This window comes from Dama dama, chromosome 24 (genome assembly GCF_033118175.1).
Source record: "Dama dama isolate Ldn47 chromosome 24, ASM3311817v1, whole genome shotgun sequence".
Lineage (NCBI taxonomy): Eukaryota > Metazoa > Chordata > Mammalia > Artiodactyla > Cervidae > Dama > Dama dama.
This window is the reverse complement of record NC_083704.1, coordinates 57,781,845-57,804,023: the sequence shown is the minus strand read 5'-3', so window position 1 is coordinate 57,804,023 and position 22,179 is coordinate 57,781,845. Positions and strand designations below refer to the sequence as shown.

Here is a 22,179-nt window from a genome sequence, read left to right as displayed (position 1 = left end):
TCGCTCACAGGACGGGCAGGGCTGGCCCTGGGGAGGAGGTCAGGTTTCCCATCTGCCGAAGCATCTCCTGTTCTGTCACCCTCTCCCCTTCCTTGATTTGCGTTGCTTCCTGCTGGTGCAGTCAGGTAGTGAATTTAGAGGGGCGGATTTCAGGGCTGGGCCCCAGCACATTTGCTGACAGCTACGGTCACGTGGAACATGCTGGCAGCGAGCTGTGGGCCTTCCTAGCGGTGCTAGAGGGCTGTGCTGGCCTGGACACCCTGCTCCACTTCACTGCTCTGGTTTCCTCACCTGATGGGTACTGGAGGGCCTGGGCTCCTTATAATTCTGACTCCTCTCCTGTGCCCCGAGCCTCCAGAGCTGGTTTTGGGTTCGGGGCTGTTGGCTGGGAGGAAACGCCTGGCTCTAGGGGTGACGGTGTTTTGGAGGCGGGACCCAGACACTGGATTGAGGGGGCGTATGGGCATCAGTTGGATGGAAGCGGGTCCCTCGCTGGCCTGCAGAGAGCCCAGCCACAGAGCACAGAAGCTGGAATGGGGAGGGTGTGATAAACAACAGACGCGCCCCGGGCAGCAGGCCAGTGGGTGGTGATGACAGGCACTTCTCCTGGTTGACCCGCCACGTCCCTCCGTGAGATCACGTCCCAGCAGAGGTGACGGCGAAATGCCTTTGTCCCACTAAGAGTGCTTGGTCATCATCAGCCTTGCCCATGAACTCAGAACTGCTTTCTTTTGGGAAACAAAATCGAAGTTCTATGATAAACCAGCTCTTAAGAAATAAGGAAAAGACTTCCCAGGTGGTCCAGTGGTTAAGAGTCCGTCTCCCATGGTCTGGAAGCTGAGATCCTACATGCCTCGAGGCAACAGAGCCCTCATTCCATAAGGAAAGATCTGAAGTGCTGCAACTAAGACTCAAGGCAGTCAAATAAATAAATATATAATTTTAAAAAATAAGGACAGTGAGGAAATCAAACCAAACATCAATTTAGTGACAAGATTCTAAATACAAAATCCTGGGCCTGGTCTGTAGAAGTTACTCGTAAAGTGTTTATTGAATGAATGAATCATGGTGTGTATTTATCATGTTATGCAATCAGATTAAAAAATGGAAATGTTTTGGTTACGATGCCGGCAGGCTGACACGCAGCAGATGCTGCAGAAACAGTTTCTCTGTCACTTGTGCCCGATGGTAACTGTGATGCTGTCTGATGTCTGTCAGACCCTGACCACCCATCTAAGCAGAAGGATGAGCTTGTTGAGCAAGGACTTGGGTGACGTGGCTGGTGGCGGGTGGGCTAGTCTGTAAGCCTGGAGAGTTCCTGTTCCCCAGGGCAAACCTGAGACGTGACCACATCTTGCTGATAAGAGAGTTTCAGTGTGACGGCATGGAACTCGCGTGCGTCTCTGGATGGTTTCCTGTCTTGCTTGGCCAGAGCTCCAGAGCTTGGGTAGAGCTCTGGAGTCCAGAAGCAGAGCAGTGGGTATGAACCCCAAATAGAACACTGGCTTTCCTGTGCCCAGAGGCTCACAGGAACCTAACCTTGCGTTTCCTCTGAGAGCAGTGGCCTGCTGTTCACAATATCAGCTTCTCTTGTGGCTCAGCGGCTCAGAGAATCTACCTGCCAATGCAGGTGACGTGAGTTCAGTCCCTGGCTCGGGAAGATCTCCTGGAGAAGGACATGGCAACCCCAAAAAAAGAATACCCAAGTATTCTTGCCTGGGAAATCCCATGGACAGAGGGGCCTGGTGGGCTACAGTCCGTGGGGTCGCAAAGAGTCAGACACAACTTAGCAACTGCACCACAACAGAACAATTTGGTGTTTGTGGTGACTTTATGGAGCATAACTGCCTCGAATCATGAGAATCTACTGTAGTATTCTTTTGTCTGCCTTACTTCACCTAGAAAGTGTCTGAAATTAATTCCTGTGGCTGCCTGTATCAGTGGTTGGTCCTCTTATTCTGCCTAGTAATACCCCGTGGTATGAATACACGTTTTTGTATCTCCCTTTGAAGGAACTGTGGGTTCTCTCGGTGTAGGGCCATGATGAATGTCTGCTGTGATCAGTGGTGTGGACATACGTGCTCATTTCCCTGGGGTACATATCTAGGAATGGAAATGCTGGATCATATGGTAGGAGTATGTTTAACTTTTCCAGCAACTGCCAGAAGGCTTCCCAGCGTGGCTGTGGACTGTAACATTCCTACCAGCAGTGTGAGAGCCCTCCTGTGGGGTGTGTGTATGTATGCAAATATCTTTAATTGAAGTATAGTCGATTTACAAGATTATATTGGTTTTAGGAATACATCATAATAATTCAATTTTTGCAGATTATACTCTGTTATAAATTATTACCAGGTGATGGCTATAGTTCCCTCTTTTCTGCAATACACCCTTGTGGCTTATCTGGTTTTTTTTTTGCGTAGTGGTTGATATCTGTTAATCCCACACCCCTTATCTGTCCCTCTTCCTTCCTCTCTTCCCTTTGGTAACCATACGTTTGTTTTCTCTATCTGTGAGACTGTTTCTGTCTTGCATATGCATTCATTTGTATTGTACTATTGTATAAATGATATCACACAATATTTGTCTTTCTCTGTTGGACTTATTTCACTAAGTAGCATATTCTCTAGGTCCATCCATGTTGCTGCAAATGGCAGAATTTCATTCTTTTTTATGGCAGAGTAGTATTCCATTGTGTGTGTGTGGTGGGGTACATCTTCTTAAAATCCATTCATGTGTTGATGGATGCTTAATTTGCTTCCATGTCTTGGCTGTTGTAAACAGTGCTGCTGTGAGAACTGGGATGTGCGTATCTTATTAAATTGTTTGTTGTTCAGTCGCTCAGTCGTGTCCGACTCTTTGTGACCCCATGGACTGCAGCATGCCGGGTTTCCCTGTCCTTCACTGTCTCCCAGACTTTGCTCAAACTCAGTGTCCGTTGAGTCCATGACACCACCCAGCCGTCTCTGTCACCCCCTTCTCCTCCTGCCCTCTGTCTTTCCCAGCATCAAGGTCTTTTCCAGTGAGTCAGTTCTTCACATCAGGTGGCCAAAGTGCTGGAGCAATATTCAGGGCCGATTTCCTTTAGGATTGACTGGTTTGATCTCCTTGCGATCCAAGGGACTCGCAAGAGTCGTCTTGAACTAGTGTTTTCATTTTCTTCAGATATATATCCGGAATTGGAATTGTTGTTGGATGGTATGGTAGTTCTGTGTTTAGTTTTTGGTGGAACCTCTATGGTGTTTTCCATAGTGGCTGCACCAGTTCTATGGTCGTTGACTTGACCTGTCTCTGGAATTTCTTTGGGCTCTGTTCTGCTTGTCGCTTTCTAAACCACCTGCTCTGCAAGCTGGTGTCACTTGGCTGATACCCTTCCAATTTCTTCTGTTGCAATATCTTTGCAAGAGATTTCCATCCCTTTTTTGGTAGTTACTATGCTGTCTTAAGGGTTTGATTTTTTTTTTTTTCCAGCAGCTTTCCTCTGGTTTTTGCCATTTTAAAACTGTTCAAACAAACACAACTAACTGTAGAAAAGTCAGAGCATAATAGACAAAAATAATAATATTGGAGTTACCAAAAAGTTCGTTTGGGGTTTTCTGTAACATCTTATGGAAAAACCTAAACGAACTTTTTGGTCAAGCCAATTAAAGGCATCCATCATTCTACATAGGGAAATCATGCTTAAAACAGACTATTTTATTATTATTTTAAACCTGTTATTATTTTTTAAGTATTTATTTATTCGTTTAGCTGTACTGGGATCTTCGTTACCACGTGCAGGATCTTTAGTTGCAGCACGTGGGATCCAGTTTCCTGACCAGGGATTGAACCTGGGTCCCCTGCATTTGAAGCAAAGAGTCTTAACCACTGGGTCATCCAGGGAAGTCCCAAGACAGACAGTTTTTTTTTTTTTTCAAGACAGACTGTTTTAAACACATAGATATTTAGATTTTGGCTAGAATCGTAGTGGTTGGGGGCCTCTCAGGATGTCACAAAGCCAAAGTTCAGAGGCACTTTCTAGTTCTGTTGCTTGTTGAAAGTGGTACTTCTGTTTGGTTTCTGGAACTTCTGGGGGACTCTGTGTCATTCCAGCTTCTGGCTTGATTTTTCTGCAGGGTGAGCAGCCAGTCTAATTTCATGCAAGTTATTAAAGAATCAGAATTGAGAGCCTGGAGCCTCTCCCCCCGTGCCGCCCCTCCGCCCCCCCGGCTCCATGCAGCAGAAAACCCCTCTTCTGTCCTCTGTGTCACCGGCAGTCCAGGGAGCTCAGCCTGAGTCGGCCAGTTCTGATCGTTAGGAAGTCTTCTGTTTGGGCTCCCGTCTTCCTAGATCTGACCCAACTGTCCTGTTAAAACGACCAGGTCCTGTCACTGCTGGGCTCAGAAAAAACTCCCCCTTCCCCTCTTCCCCATTGCTCACTCTCAGAATTGGAGCCGTCATCCAACCAACCTTCTCTCCTCCACTTCCTCCCCTCTCCCGGCCCATGCATGCTGGACATCACCATTCCAGGCTCCTCTCTCTGACTGGCTGAGTTGTTCAGGCCCCTCCCTGAAAGATGTCTTGGTTCCCGGTTGCCCAGGAAACTCATGTCTGTTGTGTGCCTCAAAGGTAGCTCATCCATTCTGCAGATTCTAAATGGGATAGTCTTTTAAAGCATTTATTTTGTCTTTTCTCAAAAAGGGGAATGTGTTACACGCTCAGTCAAGCCCAGAAGTGACGTTAAAACCTCCGTTTTGAAACCACTGTTCCCACACGCGGTTCAGGCCTCTCAGGCTCCCCGCAGCCCTGCAGCGCGCCCAGGACTACTTCCCCATTTTGAAGATGGGAAAACTGAGCCATGAAGTAACTGGTCCAAGATGGCTCACTGGCTCAGTCACAGAACCCATCAAAGCCTGCTTCCAGACTTCCTCTTTGTTCTAAGGGGAAATCTTTTGCTGGTGTTTCTCTCCCACCAGCCCTGAAGCTGGAGACTCAATCCAGCCCAGCTCTCTGCTCCTGACTCCCCAGGGGAGGGAGAGGGAGGATGGGGTGGGGAGGACTCTGGGAACTGCAGAGACAGACATGTCCCCTCAGCGTCACAGTTCCACCGGCATCTTTCACTTTGTCTTGTTCTTGTCCATCACACCCTTTACTCATCTTGGGTGAATGTGGATCTTTACCGTCTCTAAAATCAGCTTTGTTATTTCTAAGGAAAGTTGAAGGCTTGATTTCTTCCTTGGAAAAAAGGATTTTTATTCGTGTTCCTTTCTGGTTGCACATGGTTAGCTTGCCTCTGGCATCAGACCTTCGTATGAGGCTTCTCATGGCTGTGTGTGTGTGTGTTGGTCGTTCAGTCGTGTCTGACTCTTCGCGACTCCGTGGACTGTAGCCCGCCAGGCTCCTCTGTCCATGGGATTCTCCAGACCAGAATACTGGAGTGGGTAGCCATTCCCTTCCCCAGGGGATCTTCCCAACCCAGGGATCGAACCCAGGTCTCCCTCATTGCTGACAGATTCTTTCCTGTCTAAGCCTACCTGGGGTCACTCATCTCAGAGCCTCTCTATGTCACGGTGGTCCCCTCAAATGCATGGAGCCCTGTGAGCAGGAGCCAGGGGCGGGGAGTGTGGCTTTGTCCGTTCATTCATTCATTTATTCATGCAACCAGCAAATGTCCATTGAGCATGTCCGGGGCAGAAGCAGTTGCCCCCCCCCAGTGCTGTTAGAACACAGTGGGGAAATGGAGGGAGCTCAGATCTGCCCCTCCTCCCCAGAAGGACTCAGGAGTTTTGTGAGGAGTTTGGAGTGTGGGTGACTGTCAGGAGAGTGGTTGATATGTTTTCATTCTCAGTTTCAGGCCTGATAGGAAACTAGGAAGGAAAATCAACTTTCCTGGAAAGGGAGGGAAGAAAATGAACTATTCCTGGGCACCTCCCATGTGCCGGGAGCAATTTCAGGCACTTACATGATCTCAGGTGATGCTCAGAGTTACCCCATGAAATGTGTATGCTATTAAAATTCATTTGGCACGCAAGGAAATCACGCCTGTGCCCACGGTGAGATATGAACCCAGGGTTTATGCCCGAACTCATACTTTCCAGATCCACCACGGGGCAGGGGGTGGGGAGGGGTGCCGGGCCATCCTCAGGCTCAGCAGCAGCGGATCCTGATTCTGAAGCTCTCCACTTCCTGATCTGAATGGTGTTTACACAGGAGTTCTTATTTTGTGAAAAATCAAGCTGTAAACTTAATGTTCTATGGGGTTTTCTTCATGCATGTTTTACTTAAGTGCGTGCGTGCTAAGTCGTGTCCGACTCTGCGACCCCATGGGCTGTAGCCCACCAGGGTCCTCTCTCCATGGGATTCTCCAGGCAAGAATCCTGAAGTGGGCTACCATGCCCTCTTGCAGGGGATCTTCCCGACCCAGGGATCGAACCCCCATCCCTTCTCCTGCACTGGCAGGCAGGTTCTTTACCACTAGCGCCACTTGAGAAGCCCGACCTACTTATACGACACAGTTATTCACTTACCTAAAAATCTAATTTGCATGTGATACGCTTGCACTAACAAATTACTCACTGTTTATTTAAAATTCACAGTTAACTGGCCAACCAGTAGTTTATCTGATAAGCCTCGTTTGAGCTGAGACATGAAGGAGGTGAAAACACAACTGAGCCTCATGTGAGAAATCAAAGGATTCTGAGGCCAAAGGCAAGAAAATGATCCAGGAGGAAAGCAGATGGGGCAGGATGGGGATTCCGAGATGCTGCTGGGAAATTGAACCATGTCAGGAGAGCTCTGTGTGGAATAATCAGACAGGGAAGTGGGCAGTGATGTAAATGCTCTACCACTCGGCCTTCGAAATGGGTTCTGCTGGAGGTTGACATTTATGTTTGTGCAAAGAACCTGGGAAACAGGCACAATTTTGCGCCTTCTCACAAAGAAGAATGATGTTAAAAGTGAGCTACCTTGAGAATCTATCTTCAAAACAAATAATAGAAATGGATTATCACCCAGTTGTTGCTGTTGTTTCATCGCTAAGTGGTATCCGACTCTTTTGCGACCCCACAGACAGTAGCCCACCAGGCTCCTCTGTCCATGGGATTTCCCAGGCAAGGATACTGGAATAGGGTGCAATTTCCTACTCAAGGGGATCTTCCCGACCCAGGGACCAAACCCATGTCTCTTGCATCTCCTGCAATGACAGGCGGATTCTTTACCTACTAGCGCCACCTGGGAAGCCCATACGTAGTTAGGTGTACTGGCTGCATTTCAAGGGCTCAACAATCTCATGTGCTGTCATCATAGACAGTGTAGAATAGAACATTTTCTTATCACAGGAAAAGCTCTATTGGACGGCATTGCTGTAGAATATGATTTTTTTTAAGTTGTGTAGTATTTATTTAACTTTTCCCTTTTCATTTGGATACTTAAATTGTTTTCATTTATTCATACTGGAGTGTTTTAATAATAGTTTTGATGACTATTTTTGTTTTTTTGTGACAGTTTTACTGAGATATAATTCACATGCCATAAATCTGATCCTTTGGTTCTGTACAATTCAGCAGCCTTTAGTATATTCACCAAATTGTACAATCATCACCATATCTAATTTAGAACACCTTCTTCCCTCCCCAAAAGAAAGCCCGCTCCTTAGCAGATTCTCCCTGACCCCCTGTCCCCAAGTCATCTACTTACTGTCTCTGCATATCCATTTTGGGCAGCATCTTTTTTTTATTTTTTTAGCCTTGTTAAATTCTTGGTCCGGTGGCATGAGGTTATTCAGGCTTTTATTTAATACATGGTGCCCCAAGGCCCTCCAGAAAGGCCATCCACATTTATGCTTCCTCTAATGGTGAACGAGGATGCCCTTTTCTCTGCACCCTCCGTGACACTCTTATTATTGTTTTTACCATTGTTTTTCATCTCTGCTCCCGAGACAGTGAGGAGTGGCATCCACCTTTGCATTTGGCTCCTGACAAGGTGGATGGCATCACCAACTCAATGAACACGAACTTGGCAAACTCCAGGAGATACTGAAGGACAGGGAGGCTTGGTGTGCTGCAGGCCACGGGGTCACAGAGTCAGACACGACTTAGCGACTGAGCAGCAATAACAGCAAGGTGGAACACCTTTTCCTACGCTGACTGGCTGTTTCTGTTTCCTATTAGAGTTGAGAAAGATACCCGGGCTCTGGAACGGGGAGGATGTTGGTGGGCAAGCCCAGAAGCCAAGGCTCAGGGTGCCCTGGGGGCTCGGGTGCAGGGTTTGCTTGGGGATACCCTGAACGTTTTTTCCTCCAGAGAGTGGAGGGCCGGGAATGATTCAGGCCAGGGGATGGGCATGCCCTGGAGCAGAAGCACGCCTGCTGGTACTCTGGCCAAGCGAGCTCGAGCTTAGGGTGGTGGTTGGGAAACTGCGAGACACTCCCTTTCCCACTACAGTGAGGTGAAGCCATCGTTGGTTCTGAGTCACTTCGAGAGTAAAGAAAGTAGCTGGTGCAATGACCCCGTAGCCCCGAATGGCCTTAAATACTTCCTTTGCAGTGTGGTGAGAATTTCGCCCCTTGACCTGGGAACTGCAGGGTGTGTGGGAGAGCGGGCAGGCGGGGGAGGCCCGGGGGCCAGGGAGGGTGGGGTTGGTTGTGTCCTCCGCATCCGGGCTTCTCTGCCTTGGCCACACCTTAGAGTCAGCTGAGGACCTGTGGTCCCGTCCCCAGACTGGAACCTGAGTCTCTGGAGGTGGAGGGGTGGCCATCCACTCTGATACCTGCAGCCAGACTCGAGAAGCGGCCGTCTGCCTGGGAGGCAGGAGCTCGGCTCCCACTGCCTTGGGGGATTTCTCCGTGAGCTTATGTGGTGACTGGTAGAAGTCTGTTGCTGGGGCCAACGGTCTGGTTCTGCCCCGAATGCTTGGCACCTCTTCCAGAACCTATTGACCTCCAGGTCCATAGGCTGCAACCTTCTGCTGAGAAAAAAGCCTTGCTCAACTTGCGTGCAGACTAATTTATTCAGATCTGCTCACCCAACCACCCCTAACTGGACTGCGTGCCCTGCGCCTGGCTTCAGCCCCCCTTTAGTGCAATATGTGGTCCGTGGCTGTGTGGTGTCGTGTGATGTCCAGCATTACACGTGGAGCTAAAAGGGTGGAGCTAAAAAGGATGCCCCCGCCTCCCAGAGGCCTCCCGTCCTCACTGGGAGAGGAGCGGTCACCTGGACAAGGCCGGGAGTGAGCCGAAGGGAATGGTTGCCAGGCCAGTCCCATCGGCTGGGCTGACGGCGTCTTTTTATTTCAGACCCCGTGCTGACAACAAAAGGGCCGACTCTGTCGTCACCCAGGTTGGCTGTGTGTCAGTTGAAGGATGGCTGCAGGGTCCTCAGCCCAGCTGTCCGGCGGTCTGCAGGAAGGAAGCAGGAATTCTTTTGGAGCCAAAACCTCACACTCAGGCTGCTTTGCTGGCCTCCTGGTTTGTAAATCCTGCCTTTGCAAGCCAGGGGGGAACGTGCCATGGCCCTAAACCCAATTTGTTTTTTGGCTTTGGGTGTGCAGGAGATCAGTTTAATGTCAATTCAAGATCACTTACTTCACGTGGAACGCTGCCCAGGCTAGGCTGGGTGGTGTCTGCATTCGATCAGTTATGCTATGTGACTGCTTCTCAAATAATCTTCCTGGAACTGTCTCAGGGGCCCGAGATGTTCCAGGAGGTTCTGTCCCACCTCAGCCATCATGGTTTCCCTTTTGTCTGTTATATATACTTGCGGTTCCACTGATACTTTTTTTGCGAAAAGTTTCTCCGCCTCTAAGCTGTTGGAAAGCTGCTATTGTATACCACGAGAGTTAGACCAGCTTGATTTAGTATATAAACCAACAGTTTTCAAGATACTGGATATCAGGCAAGGATGGACAACAATCCTTCAGGGACGGAAAGAAAATGGGGCAAGGCTGGAAGACTCCTTGAGTTAAAATAAAGTTGCGAGGATTTCCCTGGGGGTACAGCAGATGAGGGTCCGCCTGGCAATGCAGGGGACATGGGTTCAATCCCTGGTCTGGGAAGATCCCCTATGCCATAGGGCAGCTAAGCCTGTGCGCCATACCTACTGAGACTTCCTGGGGCAACTAGTGAAGCCCGTGTGCCTAGAACCTGGGCTCTGCAATGAGAGGAGCCACCGCCAAGAGAAGTCTTCATCCCTGGGCGGGCTTTTCTCCGGTTCTAGGGAGCGGGGACTGCTCTCCAGTTGTGGTGCTCCGGCCTCACTGCGGTGGCTTGCCTTGTTGAGGAGCACGGGCTCTCTCTAGGACACAGGCTTAGTAGTTGTTGGGTACGGGCTTAGTTGCTCCATAGCCTATGGGATCTTCCTGGATCAGGGATTGAACCCATGTCTCCTGCATTGCCGGGAGGATTCTTGACCACTGCGCCAACAGTGGCTTGGTGACTCAACCCCTCATTGAGTCTTGTTTCAGAAAAAAAAAACACCTCACTTCTGTTTTCCCTCTATACCACTAGTGCTCACGCTTCTGACACCAGATATATGGTTTTTCCCACACAGTTCAGTTCCCTACAGTTCAGTTCAATCGGATGCCAGGCGGGGTTAGCACAGCCCCCACTGGGTAAGGACTCAGCCCTAACAAGACGGCCCCCTCCCACTTTGTCATCTGTGCTTCTGGCTGGCTGGCTACAAATCAAGAGTTCCCACCACCCCCTCCTTGGCTTTGATAATTTGCTTTAATGGCTCTCAGAACTCAGGGAAACACATTTGCCGGTTTATTATAAAGGGTTTGATAAGAGATATAGTCGAATAGTTGGATGAAGAGATACATAGGGAAAGGGCCTAAGTACGGGAGCTTCTGCCCCGGGGAGTCGGGGTGTGTTACTCTCCTGGTATGTACATGTATTCCCCAACCTCAAAGCACTCTGAACCCTGCCTGTTGAGGAGGCTTCATCACATAGGCATGATCGATTAACTCAATTTTCCAGCCCCTCTCCCCTCCCTGGAAGGTGGAGGGTTAGAGTTGAAAATTCCAAACTTGAAAGCCTGGCTTGGTCTTTCTGGTGACCAGCGCCCAACCATGAGCCCACCCAGAACCTCCTCAGTAGAACCAAGGATGCTCATTTTGCCCGGGACGTTCCAAGAGATTTAGGGGCTCCGTGTCTGGAACTGGGATCAAACTGGGGAGCTGGAGGCAGAAACCGTGCTGTATGTATTGTTATTTCACAAACGCGAGCCTTTGCTCAGCGCTGGCCCCTTTGTGAGCTCACAGCACAAGATTCGGGTGACGTCGGTCAGCTCACCCATCAGCCTGGGCAGATTCTGGTTTCCCGGCTCCCTGGATGACCACCCACCGAGGGCAGGGCCAGAATGCGGTCAGCGTGCTCACCATCCCGCTGCCAGCATCTGCAGAGAGCCTGGCTCCGAATGAATGCTGGAGAAGTACTGGTGGGTGAATCCTTCAGCTGCAGTGTCCCCGGCAGGAGGGCAGGAGGGACAGAGGGGCTCTGCACCGGGGTGGGGGGGGTGGGGGGGCCTTGGGATGGAGGTTCTGGGCAGAAAGATGGCCTCGGGTGTATAGGATGGGCCAGAACGGGAGTTGGGCCGGATGACCAGTAGGAGATCTGGGGCGGAGCTTCCCTTGAGTCTGAATCCCTGAACAGGTTGTGTGTTGGGCAGCCGGGGGATGGTGATGAAGGAGCCCCCTTTGGGGAGGGGGACTCCACGTGTATGGCAGGAATAGCCACATGACTGCTAACCAGATGGGGCTCACAGGACCTTTGAGTTAGAACTTGGGCTCAGATTCCATCTTTCAAACCTGCCAGCAGCATGACCTTTATCACAGCACCTTTATGGAACTGGGGTTTGAGAAAGGGGCACACACCCTACGTTCACTGAACGAACAAGCCCAGCCTGGGCTCTGGTAGGAACATTATTTCCTAGAATATGAAATTTACTTCAGTATTTTTTTTTCCCCTGCCAAAGGAAGACTGAGTCTATTTCCTGCCCCCGAAGTGCTTTGCTATCCATTCACCGCAGGCCACAGGGATGAAGTGTTTTCCTACCTCCTTGGCTTCTTGGGGACCGCCTCTGTCCGTGACTGAGCGTTTCGAACAGAAGTGGCTTCCTTCCTTGCTTTGTATCTGCATGCGGTACTCCGCGTGGGGAGAAAGGATGTCGGCAGCCCCAAGGAGAGAGAGAGTGAGGCGGAGGCTGCAGTCAGCAGGTCCCAGCCCGTGGACCAAGAGGAAGCCAGAGAGTCTCCCCACTGGCTGCAGGGGCAGAGGAAGGCCTGATGTGGAGAGATAATGGAGCAGGAAGCCCAGGGGGCCCTGGGCAGTTGTCAGTGTCCACTGGAAGACGCTGCCATCCAGCCACTCGCTTTATGAGCAGGAGTGAGAGGTGGTCTGACTTTATTCCCCAAGCCCGGAGCAGCTGAGTTCACGGCATCCGGAGTCAGCTCCATCCCTCTGACTCAAGAGGTGTACCCCACCTCTCCTCCTGGGCGAGCTGTCTTCCCGGGCCCTGCGCTTACCACGTGGCTGGTGGAAGTCTGACCATGCTGTTGAGTCTCAGCGCTCCTCTGCGCTTTGCAGCCAACATCTCTGTGGAGCTTAAGCACAGAGGCCGCGGTGATGAAGAGGGAAGAAGTGATGTGGAGCATGGGGAGGTCCTGTGTCCGTGAACAGAACCACACTCATGTTGCTTTGATGTTCCTTCCAGGCTGCTTTGAGCCGGCTTTGGTTGCTGCTGGACAAACCAGCCTATGTTGCTCTTTGTAAAGATTTAGAGTCTAGTGCCAGGGTGCTTGGGACGGATGATCTGAAAATCTACCCCAGAATCACCAAACAGTATTATTGATACCTCACCGTGGTCCAATAATTGCCATTCAAGAGAAAGTTCGCCTCCTCCATCACTGTGTTTGTATTATACAGTGGCCCTGGAAGTGGTCAGCAGAGGTCCATGCCATCCATTTCTATTTTTATGTATGTTTGTTGAGGGCACACGAGTGCACCTTGTCGGGGACTACAGGTGTTCAGAGATGGTAAGACTCTGAATCTCTGTAAAAGGCACTCAAGGGGATGTGTGTATCCCAGGAACAACGGGTGAGGGCCAGGGCAGAGGGGAGGTGGCCCGGAAATTGATTCAACTCAGCGATTCTTCATTGAACACTTCTGGGGCCACAGCTGAGACATGGCCCCATCTTTTTTTGTTGTTGTTGGAGGTTTTGTTTTATTTTACTTTTTAAACATTCTTATTTATTTTTTACTGAATTATCGTTCATTTATAACAATGTGTTAGTTTCAGATGTGCAGCAAAGCAGTTTGGATTTTATATGTATATATAATATAGTGCAAGTCACTCAGTTGTGTCCGACTCTTTGCCACCCCAGGGACTATACACAGTCCATGGAATTCTCCAGGCCAGGGTACTGGAGTGGGTAAGTAAGATCTCCAGGGGATCTTCCCAACCCAGGGATTGAACCCAGGTCTCCCGCATTGCAGGCAGATTCTTTACCAGCTGAATGACTGTATATGTTGTTTTTCAGATTATTTTCCACTGTAGGTTATTATAAGACACTGAATGTGCTTCCCTGTGCTGCGCGCAAATCCTTGTTGCCTGTTTTATGTGCAGTAGTGTGTACGTGTTAATCTCATCCTCTGAATTTATCCCTCTGCCCTCTGTCTCCTTTGGTTATCATAAGTTTGTCTTCTGTCTCCGTGAATCTGTTTCTTTTTTGTAAACAAGTTCATTTGTATTACTCTGTAGATTCCAGATATAAGTGATCGCGTATAAAATTTGTCTTTGACTTACTTCACTTGATTTGGTAATCTCTAGGTCCATCCATGTTGCTGCCAGTCGCATTATTTCATCCCTTTTTACGGCTGAGTAGTATTCCATTATGTATGTGTATACACACACACCCCCCACTTCTTCTTTATCCATTCATCTGTTGATGGGCACTTGGATTGCTTCCATGTCCTGGCTACTGTAAATTGAACATTGGAGTGTATGTATCTTTTCAAATTAGAGTTTTTGTCTTTTCATGCCCAGGAGTGGGATTGTTGGATCATATGGTGATTCTATTTTTAGTTTTTTTAAAGAACCACCAGACTGTTTTCCATAGTGGCTGCACCAGCTCACAGTCGCTGTGGACCCCATCTTGAAGGCGCTCCCGGTTCACTAGGATAGATGGGCCAGTGCCCAGGTAGCCAGGAACCTGCCCCAGCACCGTAGGTGTATCCGGTGCCGGCACACCTGCCCCGTTGCTTCCACGACCGCACACGCTCCTGGCCCACCTGCTTCAGCGGCCGGTCCTCTGGCTCCCAGCGGCAGCCGCCAGCACTGCTGATTTCCAGAGGGATGAGCCCCAGAGAGGAGTGGTGCTGGCAGAATCCTGCCCTCGCCACTCTTCCTTGCTCGTTGGAGGCAGCTCTGAATGTGCCAGCAAAGGAATGCAGTTTGCCCAGGACAGATGTACTTCTTTTATTTACTTGGCTGTGTTGGGTCTTGGTTGCGCATGTCGGCTCTTTAGTCGCAGCATGTGGGATCTAGTTCCCTGACCGAGGATTGAACCCGGGCCCATTGCATTGGGAGTGTGGAGTCTTAGCCCCTGGGCCACCAAGGAGGTTCCAGAATAGATGTCTTTCTTGACTTAAGAACAGCCTATGTTGTATATGAAATAATCAGACAAAAAGACATGCTGATGCTTCTGAATTCCTTGGAGTTTTCAATTGTATCATGCTGTTGGCTCGGTAAAGAAATACCAGCTATCCAATACTTTCATCCTTGTGCGTGCATGCACACACACACACATATACAGGCCATTTCATAACCAGTAAGAGAAGATGGAAGGGAAGCGCCTTGGGGAACTTGCTGGGGTGTTGGAAATGTTCTTTATCTTACTTGGTGTTTACATTACATAGGTTACTTGTCAAAACTCATCGGGTGATAGACTTACAGATTGTGCATTTCACTATTTGAATTTTATCTTGAAAAAGATAACTGTAAGCAAATAATGACCTCTTAATATATCTTATTAATGATATTCAGACTGAAGTGTTTGGGATGAAGCAGACTGTCTTCATCTTACTGTGAAATGCATCACAAGTCAGTTGGTTGGGTTGATTGAGGGACAGGCAGCAAAGTACTAACAATTAATTGTAGAATTGGGGTTGTGGGCACATGGGATTCTTTTCCATTTTTCTTTTCATGCTTGAACGTTTTCATAATACAGCGTTGAAACAGAAGAGCTACAAATAACCACCGCTTGTGATCCCTAGAGCTGTGCACAGAGAATTCTCTCGGGAGCCGGTTTTCTCAGCTGACAGAGGACCGTTCTTATGGACGGCCGCACCTGCTTCCTAAGAGAGTGTTGGTGAAGCGGCGTGCAGGTCCTGGGCTTATGTGTTCTCTGTGGACCTGGTGGGGCTGGAGCAGGTGCATTTCATTTCATGAAGGCTGTGTCAGCTTGGACTTCCTTTGAAGGTGATGTAGTTTATCAGCATGGAATGATAAGAACTCTGAAACACAGGACTTTTGGCCCTGTAAGCAGAATGTGGCTGTGAATTTGCAATCCGAGAACAGCCTGAAAGATCGGACAGAACCAGAAAGGCTGGCTGAGCCCCTGGTCACCCTGCTGAGTGCTGGGGGAGCTTTTGTGTTTGTTTTTTGGCCATGCTAGGTCTGCGTCGCTGAGCAGTCTTTCTCTCGCTGCGGTCTGTGGGCTTCTGACTGCGGTAGGGCCTCTTGTTGAGGAGCACAGGCTCTAGGGCACACAGGCTTCGTGAGCTGTGGCTCCCCGGCTCTATAGCACAGTCTCAGTAGTTGTGACTGATTTAGGTGCCCCCTGGCAGGTGGGATCTCCTTGGACCACAGATCGAACCCATGTCTCCTGTTTTGGCAGGCAGATTCTTTACCACTGAGCCACGAGGGAAGCCTAGAGGACCTTTTCATATGTATTTAAATTTTGAAAAAATTACATATGTTTATTTGTATTTTATATATAAATTGTATATAAGTATATAATCTGTTTCTCAAAAATTTTAACAGTATACAGTACATTTAAACAGATCCAGGGGCATTCCCTGGCAGTTCAGTGGTTAGGACTTGGTACTTTCAGTGCCATGGTCTGGGTTCAATCCCTGGTCAAGGAACTAAGGTCCCACAAGCCGCTCGGCATGGCCACAGACAAAAACCAGATACAAAATACTTTTTGAGACTAGACATTTTTCAGCTATAAAGCACTGTAAGATTTGTTTTTTCTAATACAGAAGATGCAAAGCAGTGAACTCAGCCATAATTTTACAGTTTTGGTGTATTTCTTTCCTGAATCTTTTTTTTTTTTAATTCATGCATTATTTACATAATTGTATTTATTTTCATTTGCCTATAATGAGGGAGTTCTTTGGGAGGGAGACCCCCACACCCCGCTTTGTGTGGCTTGGCCCACGTAAGGCACCACATAAAGGGAGCAGAGGGTGGGTGTGGGGCGCAGGCGGGGGAGCCCGGCGCGCAGGCCAGGAGCCGAGACCCAGTGGCCGGGGTGGGGGCAGGAAGGCGCACGGGCCATGCAGTCGGACGGACCTGGGGCTTGGGGGCCTGATCGCTCTTTGTAAAAAGTGAGGTTAGTAAGTCCCGTTGGTGGGTCCCGTTGAGACTTGAAGAAAATAATTTGAAGTTGCCCAGCCTGCATATTGGGCTTGCCTCATATTTCAGTTGGTAAAGGATCTGCCTGCAATGCAGGAGACCCCAGTTCAATTCCTGGGTCAGGAAGATCAGCTGGATAAAGGATAGGCTACCCACTCCAGTATTCTTGGGCTTCCCTTGTGGCTTAGCTGGTAAAGAATCTGCTTGCAACGCCGGAGACTTGGGTTCGATCCTGGGTTGGGAAGATCCCCTGGAGAAGGGAAAGGCTACCCACTCCAGTATTCTGGCCTGGAGAATTCCATGGACAGAGGAGCCTGGCGGGCTACAGTCCATGGGGTTGCAAAAAGTTGGACACGACTGGGCAACTTTCACTTAGCCTGCATATTTGGCCTATTTTAATCATGGTGCAGCGTTTGGACATTGTCTTATAATGGTTGGAGTCTTTTAAAATTTAATATTTACTCATTTATTTCGCTGCACCAGGTCTTAGTTGCTGCAGGTGGGATCTAGTTCCCTGACCAGGGACTGAACCCGGGTTCCCTTGCATTGGGAGTGAGGAATCTTAGCCACTGGGCCACCAGGGAAGCCCCCAGAAAGCTTTGGGCAAGGAACAAGATGCAAGAAGTGGAGGTTTTCTGAGCATTAACATGCTGGTGTGGAGGGAGCCTGAACATGAGCCCGGGGCTGTTTCCTGCAGCAGAAAGGACTGACAGTTGAGAGACGGGTGGAGGGAAAGAGCGAGAGAGAGAGACATTCTAGAGGAGTGATCCTCGGGATTCGGGGATGGGCTGGTTATGGGGAGGGCTGGGTATCTTGCTGTTGGCCATTGACTTTTTGTGACGCACATTACAGTGTTTCTGTTCCCACTCACTGCTGTGTTCTTTCCCTTGCAGGAGCCTGTGTGAAATGCAGCAAGGGGGTGTTTGGGGCCGGCCAGGCCTGCCAGGCCATGGGGAACCTCTACCACGATGCGTGCTTCACCTGTGCGGCCTGCAGTAAGTGTGTGTGTGGGGGGGGGGGGGGGAGGGATAGGGGAGCCCAGGGTGAGGAGCAGGAGGACCGAGGAAGGGAGGAGATGGAAGAGCATCCTTCCGGGAGACACTTGGCCCATGTCCCTGCATGGTCCTACGGGAAGGCAGGACAGTGTCCTCTAGAAGAGAGGGTTTGTACTATTAGCTCAAGGCCTTAGAGTATGAGGCACTGCCTGGCACCCACTCTGGTGTAGTTGAGTGATCCCTAATAACATCAGAGGTCTCAGAAGAGTCGGGAGGAGAGTGCTGGGATTCACCATCCTCTGCCCTCTTGTCATTTATCTCCCCCACTGTGGGGACCAGCCAACCAAAAGGTGATTCTTCAGTTACCCCAGTGTGAAGCGGGTCCCTTCCTAGCTCTTTGGCCCCGGTATTGCATTTGGAGGCTGCTTTCTGAGTGAACAGTGTCAGCGTGTGTGTGAATGCCTGTGTGAATGCACGCCATACACGTGTGGGTGCCTCTTAGCAACACCTGTGGGTATCTTTGTACTGCTTTGTGGACGTTATGCCTAAAACATCCAATCAGGAGACCAGGCCTGTGCTCAGCTCAGCAGACTGCTTGTTGAATGAATGGCAAACATGGCGGAAGATTCTAACACATTTGGGCTGTTTTGTCAGGTCTGACTAAGTCATGAATTGTTCTTGTTTCATGGTATCTACCAAAGATTAATTTTGAGGGGCATTTTTGAAAAATGTCCCACTGACATTCTCCAGTTTTGCACCGAGGTTGACAGCCGTTATTTATTTATTTATTTATTTTTTGACAGCCGTTATTTAAAAAAAAACATTACAAGAAAGCCCAAAGAGTGTTTAGGACAAAGGGGTCTTATCATCTGGCCTAGTGGTCCTTAGTCCTGACTTTTCATTAGACTCACTGGGGTGGTGTTGGGGAGGTGGAGAGATTTTAGAAGCCAGTGATGCTGCGGCCTCACCCTGACCAGCATGATCGGAAGCTCTAGGTCTGGGGTTTCCAGAGTCGGGCATGAGAGATTTATAAGCTCCTCAGGTGACTCCCAGGCATGGCCAGACTGAGCACCTGGGATTCATGCCAGGCTCCTCATTTTAGGAGCCTCCAGAATTGGGAGGGTCTTTGTCACCTGGTTTGTGGCACAGCCCTTGAGAGCCTCAGGGCTCCCAGTCTGACGTTCCCCGGGTCGGCATGGGCCTGTCATGTCTTGACGACACAGGTGTATGCCTGGTTCTCAACCTCAGGCTTCATCCTCACCTAGGTTTTCCATAAAACACATGCTAAGAGTTTCCACCTTGATCAGTATTCACCTTTGTAGGGAAAATTGTGAAAGACTTTGAGATGGATTGGGCTTCCCTGGCGGCTCAGCAGAATCTGGCTGCAATGCAGGAGACCTGGGTGTGATCCCTGGGTCGGGAAGATGCCCTGGAGAAGGGAAAGGCTATCCACTCCAGTATTCTTGCCTGGAGAATTCCATGGACTGTATAGTCCATGGGGTCACAAAGAGTCAGACACGACTGAGCGACTTTCACTTCACTTCACTTGAGATGGATCACACAGTCTCCTAGCATCCGCATGGGAATGTAGGACTTTCTTGGTTATCAGATTCCCTGGGTCTCTGGGCCTTTCCTTGCCTTTGAGCCGTTAAGTTGTAGAATCTTTATGGCAAAGTCTGTGGTTCTTGTCCACAGCACTGCAAACTGTGTTTGGTGGAGACTGGCCAGTTTTGGCATCTAATAAGAAATTTACTCCAGCATTTCTGATGGCCTGCATCTAGACGGTTCTTCGCTGTCTCCCGGACGTAACAGCTTGCTCACTGAGTCACGTCCGACTCTTCACGACCCCGTGGACTATAGCCCACGGGAGGACTATAGCCCACCAGGCTCCTCTGTCCGTGGAATTTTCCAGGCAAGAATGCTAGAGTGGGTTGCCATTTCCTTCTCCAGGGGATCTTCCCAACCCAGGGATTGAACCCACATCTCTCACATCTCCTGCATTGGCAGGCAAATTCTTTACCACTGAGCCACCTGGGAAGCCAATCACATCTTATTGGTCTCTCATTAATTGATGAATTAAATAAAATATTTGACCTGTGTTGTCTTATTTGTAAAGAGTTGTGATCATGCCTTCTTTTAAAAATTATCTCAGACTCTTGGCTCCTGCAACTGTTTCTTGATATTTGCTCTATCTTCCAGGAAAAGAGAAAATAAATATTGAGCAGAGGTTGTTTTTATACCTCAGGCAATTACCATTTGAACTAGCAAGTCCTTGGGGGCAAAGGGCTATTGTGGAATCCATTGGTTCCACCAGTGGCTGCTTGGCTAGCTGGCAGTTCCTTAATCGGTTGAGTTTATTTTGAAATTACGGCAGATACACACACTTAAGACGACAGCTGCTTTGGGATTGTGCTTGCTCTAGCATTTAAGGCCCTTGTGGTCTGGTCTCTGTTTTATTGCTTCCTACTTTCTTAGTACAGTCTGACTGAATTTCTCTCTTCCACATTGGCTCCCTGGAAACCCCTCTCCCCACTCACTGCATGCATTTAAATTCAGTCCTGCCTTTAGCACCCTCTCCAGTGCCTCCTCCCCCAGGAAGCCTTCCTTGTTCCCTGAGCAGGGAGGAACCTTTTCTCCTGAGTTAGGCACACCCTGCCTTCTCACATAAACCATGAACCACTCTCTCTGCAGTTCCAGTGCCAGCAAACCAGGCCTTAGGGCAGAGTGTGATGGCACTCCTGTTGCGGGTAAACACGTGGCTTCCTCCCCACTTGCAGGGGCGGTTGGAGACCCAGGCACGTGTCTGAGCAGCTTCTCGTGGACGCCAGCAGTGATCTGCCTTTGTTCAGTTAACTCACTGCTGCCTGTGAATGCTTTCAGCAGAGGGCGGTGCCAGGGTGCCCCGCATCCTGGCCCTGCATGTCTTCGAGTGTGTTTCCATGAGCCTTGGTGTGTGGGCACGGCACAGCCGGGGCCAGGCTCATCCGCTCCGTCCCCGACTTTGTTGGTGGAAGAGAAAATGTGGTCAGAGAGGGGACGGGCCTCTCTCGAGGCTGAGAACTGAGCGTTTGAGCTGAATCCACGGCTTCTAAATCTAGATTAGGTTAGCCTCGAACGTCTGTTTGCTTGGTTAAAGTGTATGTGATGAGTGTGTTTTTTTTCCCATATTGGTGTATGTGTTTTTCTGTTTCCTCGTTTCATTTATGAAAATAATCTGGCTTGAAACACCATGGCGATGTGTTTCTGTAGGAACACACACATGTGCACACACTCCTACACTCTCACACACTCACTTCTTGGATCCTGTTGATACTTTATCAAAACATAACGCTGGCATCTTGTTGAGCTCTCATGCACTTACAAGGCAAGGCCAAGGCCTGATGGATTTGACCATTAAAGATAAAACGAGCTACTTCTAGTTCAGACAATTTATCCCCTTCGTGAGCAACAAAAAGGGCCTGGTGGAGGTGCCTTTATCCCTCTCGCACGACACTAGACAGAGGGGCCGCTGGCTGCCGTGTACGTTATGGGGTGCTCAGCAGCCAGTCTGCACAAGCTGAGTGGTCGTGTGGTCCGTTGCCCCCTTCCTATCGCAAGCTGTCTACACGCCCAGACAGACCCCTGCCTCTGGATGGTGGAAGTTCCCCATCTGCCAATAGACAACAATGTCTGGTTCATTTTTAGTTGTGGGAACCACATGACAGCCACAAAGAGTTTTAAAGACAGAAACCTGTCTTGTTATCATTCTAGAACAGGCATTTTCACTAATATTTTCCCTTCTAGATTTTGTCCGCATTTATACGCATTTCTTAGAGTTGTCCTCTTGTACACCGATATTGTATCCTTTTTGATTTAATGTTGTGTCATACATTCACCCACGTCTCTGTCATCTTTGTAATAACAGTGATAATTTTGTCAGTTACATGGTTACATTTGGTTACATTAGTGGTCATTTTACCAGTTTTAAAATAGATAGTTTCATTTTTAATACTTTTAATAGTTACATGGTTGTCAGCTGAGCCGTTGGACGGTTTGATGGCACACAGCGCGTCTGGGGTTTCTTGTTTTAATTTTTAATGGAGTATCGCTGCTTTACCGTATTGTGCCAGTTTCTGCTGCGTAGCAGAGTGGGTCAGCCACACATACACACATTACACGTGGCTCTAGCAGATGTCTTTGTGCCTGTCTGTTTTTCTCCCCCTGCTGAGTTGTTTGCTTGGAGTTGGTTCCCAGAAGCAAGCATTCAGGGCACGATGCGTGGGCGTTTATGTGGTTTGCTGAAGTTCTTTCTCAAGGGGCTCCTCCAGCGGTGGGTGTGTTTGGTTGCCATGGAGATGTGTGCAGTGGGTCTCCCTCTTCCGCAACGGGCTCTGCCCACCCAAGGTGGCCATGCCCCCAACTGGAGGCTCCCAGGCGCTGTGGGCACAGCCGGGTGGGGGGAGGGCACGGCCCTGGCCAGCAGCCACATGCCGCGTGTCTGCACACCTTGTGTCAAGTGGCCGGTCCAAGGAGAAGCTGGCGCCTGTCTGGGGCTCGAGAGAGGCTGAACAAGAAGGGGGAAGAAGTTTGCT

The 22,179-nt window shown here is 49.4% G+C and overlaps 1 protein-coding gene across 1 annotated transcript in view; it reads left to right on the top strand.

Moving 5' to 3' along the window:
- Positions 1 to 22,179, top strand: part of LIMD1 (LIM domain containing 1) — a 72,481-nt gene that overhangs the window by 14,100 nt on the left and 36,202 nt on the right. Inside the window, exon 2 of the mRNA XM_061128830.1 lies at positions 17,507 to 17,608. Within this exon, the coding sequence (XP_060984813.1) occupies positions 17,507 to 17,608 (102 nt within the window). The remainder of the gene's footprint in view (positions 1 to 17,506; positions 17,609 to 22,179) is intronic.